We start from the raw sequence: 2,500 nt of genomic DNA on the forward strand, positions 1-2,500 counted from the left end.
CTAACCTCTGATCTCTAACTCTAACCTCTGATCTCTAACTCTAACCTCTAACCTCTGATTTCTAACTCTAACCTCTGATCTCTAACTCTAACCTCTGATCTCTAACTCTAACCTCTGATCTCTAACTCTAACCTCTGATCTCTAACTCTAACCTCTAACCTCTGATCTCTAACTCTAACCTCTGATCTCTAACTCTAACCTCTGATCTCTAACTCTAACCTCTAACCTCTAACCTCTGATCTCTAACTCTAACCTCTAACCTCTGATCTCTAACTCTAACCTCTAACCTCTGATCTCTAACTCTAACCTCTGATCTCTAACTCTAACCTCTAACCTCTGATTTCTAACTCTAACCTCTGATCTCTAACTCTAACCTCTGATCTCTAACTCTAACCTCTGATCTCTAACTCTAACCTCTAACCTCTGATCTCTAACTCTAACCTCTGATCTCTAACTCTAACCTCTAACCTCTGATCTCTAACTCTAACCTCTGATCTCTAACTCTAACCTCTGATCTCTAACTCTAACCTCTAACCTCTGATCTCTAACTCTAAACTCTAACCTCTAACCTCTGATCTCTAACTCTAACCTCTAACCTCTGATCTCTAACTCTAACCTCTGACCTCTAACTCTAACCTCTAACCTCTGATCTCTAACTCTAACCTCTGATCTCTAACTCTAACCTCTGATCTCTAACTCTAACCTCTGATCTCTAACTCTAACCTCTGATCTCTAACTCTAACCTCTAACCTCTGATCTCTAACTCTAACCTCTGATCTCTAACTCTAACCTCTAACCTCTGATCTCTAACTCTAACCTCTAACCTCTGATCTCTAACTCTAACCTCTGATCTCTAACTCTAACCTCTGATCTCTAACTCTAACCTCTAACCTCTGATCTCTAACTCTAACCTCTGATCTCTAACTCTAACCTCTGATCTCTAACTCTAACCTCTAACCTCTGATCTCTAACTCTAACCTCTAACCTCTGACCTCTAACTCTGACCTCTGACCTCTAACTCTAACCTCTAACCTCTAACCTCTGACCTCTGATCTCTAACCTCTGACCTCTAACCTCTGACCTCTAACTCTAACCTCTGACCTCTAACCTCTGACCTCTAACTCTAACATCTGACCTCTAACTCTAACCTCTGATCTCTAACCTCTGACCTCTAACTCTAACCTCTGATCTCTAACCTCTACCTCTAACCTCTGACCTCTAACCTCTGACCTCTGACCTCTAACTCTAACCTCTGACCTCTAACCTCTGACCTCTAACTCTAACATCTGACCTCTAACTCTAACCTCTGATCTCTAACCTCTAACTCTAACCTCTGACCTCTAACTCTAACCTCTGATCTCTAACCTCTGATCTCTAACTCTAACCTCTGATCTCTAACTCTAACCTCTAACCTCTGACCTCTAACTCTGACCTCTGACCTCTAACTCTAACCTCTAACCTCTGACCTCTAACCCTAACCTCTGACCTCTAACCTCTGACCTCTGACCTCTAACTCTGACCTCTAACTCTAATCTCTGACCTCTAACTCTGACCTCTAAATCTAACCTCTGACCTCTAACCTCTGACCTCTAACTCTGACCTCTAACCTCTGACCTCTACCTCTAACCTCTGACCTCTAACTCTGACCTCTAACTCTAACCTCTAACCTCTGACCTCTACCTCTAACCTCTAACCTCTAACTCTAACCTCTGACCTCTAACATGTAGAGGATTGTTTGAACAGGTGAAGTGATTCTCATCCTCTCCGCTCCACAGAGACGTCGAAGCCCCAGAGTCCCAGTAAGCGTCTGTCTGTGTCGCGAGGCATCAAACAGCTGTTCCAGTCCGCCACCAAGTTTGTTCGTCTCCTGCAGAGGTAGAGATCTGTCTCACCTGTCGCCCCGGAGTAACGGTTTTAACGTGATGAGATCACAGCTGTGTAGAACAAAGCCCAGCTCTGAGCTGGCTCAGTTATTGAAACAGAACAAAGCTGCCTTAGGCTCCAGATTAGAGGAGAGGACAATGTTTGAAATCACAGACTCAAAGGTCACATCTCCTCCTCCTCTCTCCTCCTCTCTCCTCCTCTCTCCTCCTCTCACCCTTAAAGGTCACATCTCCTCCTCCTCTCTCCTCCTCTCTCCTCCTCTCTCCTCCTCTCACCCTTAAAGGTCACATCTCCTCCTCCTCTCTCCTCCTCTCACCCTTAAAGGTCACATATTCTCCTCCTCCTCTTCAGTTTAAATAATTCTCAGAGCTCCTCAAAACATGTGTGTGAAGTTTCTTGTTCTAAATCCACTCTGATCCTGTATTTGATCATGTCTATAAACCCCTCTATTTCAGCCCTGCTCAGAACAGGCTGTTTCTGTGTCTGTACCTTTAAATATGTAAATGAGCTGTGTCTGACCACGCCCCCTCTCTGGAAGGGCTCGGGTGTCTTGGTCTTTCTCGCTCCATGTCCTATTGTTTACGGTGAGAAGGCAGACTCAGAGGGCAGAACAAAC

General features: G+C 44.6%; 1 protein-coding gene across 1 annotated transcript in view; it reads left to right on the forward strand.

Moving 5' to 3' along the window:
* Positions 1-2,500, forward strand: part of LOC132995608 (ankyrin repeat and fibronectin type-III domain-containing protein 1-like) — a 15,151-nt gene that overhangs the window by 4,673 nt on the left and 7,978 nt on the right. Inside the window, exon 8 of the mRNA XM_061065655.1 lies at positions 1,776-1,875. Within this exon, the coding sequence (XP_060921638.1) occupies positions 1,776-1,875 (100 nt within the window). The remainder of the gene's footprint in view (positions 1-1,775; positions 1,876-2,500) is intronic.

Source organism: Labrus mixtus, chromosome 20 (genome assembly GCF_963584025.1).
Source record: "Labrus mixtus chromosome 20, fLabMix1.1, whole genome shotgun sequence".
NCBI lineage: Eukaryota > Metazoa > Chordata > Actinopteri > Labriformes > Labridae > Labrus > Labrus mixtus.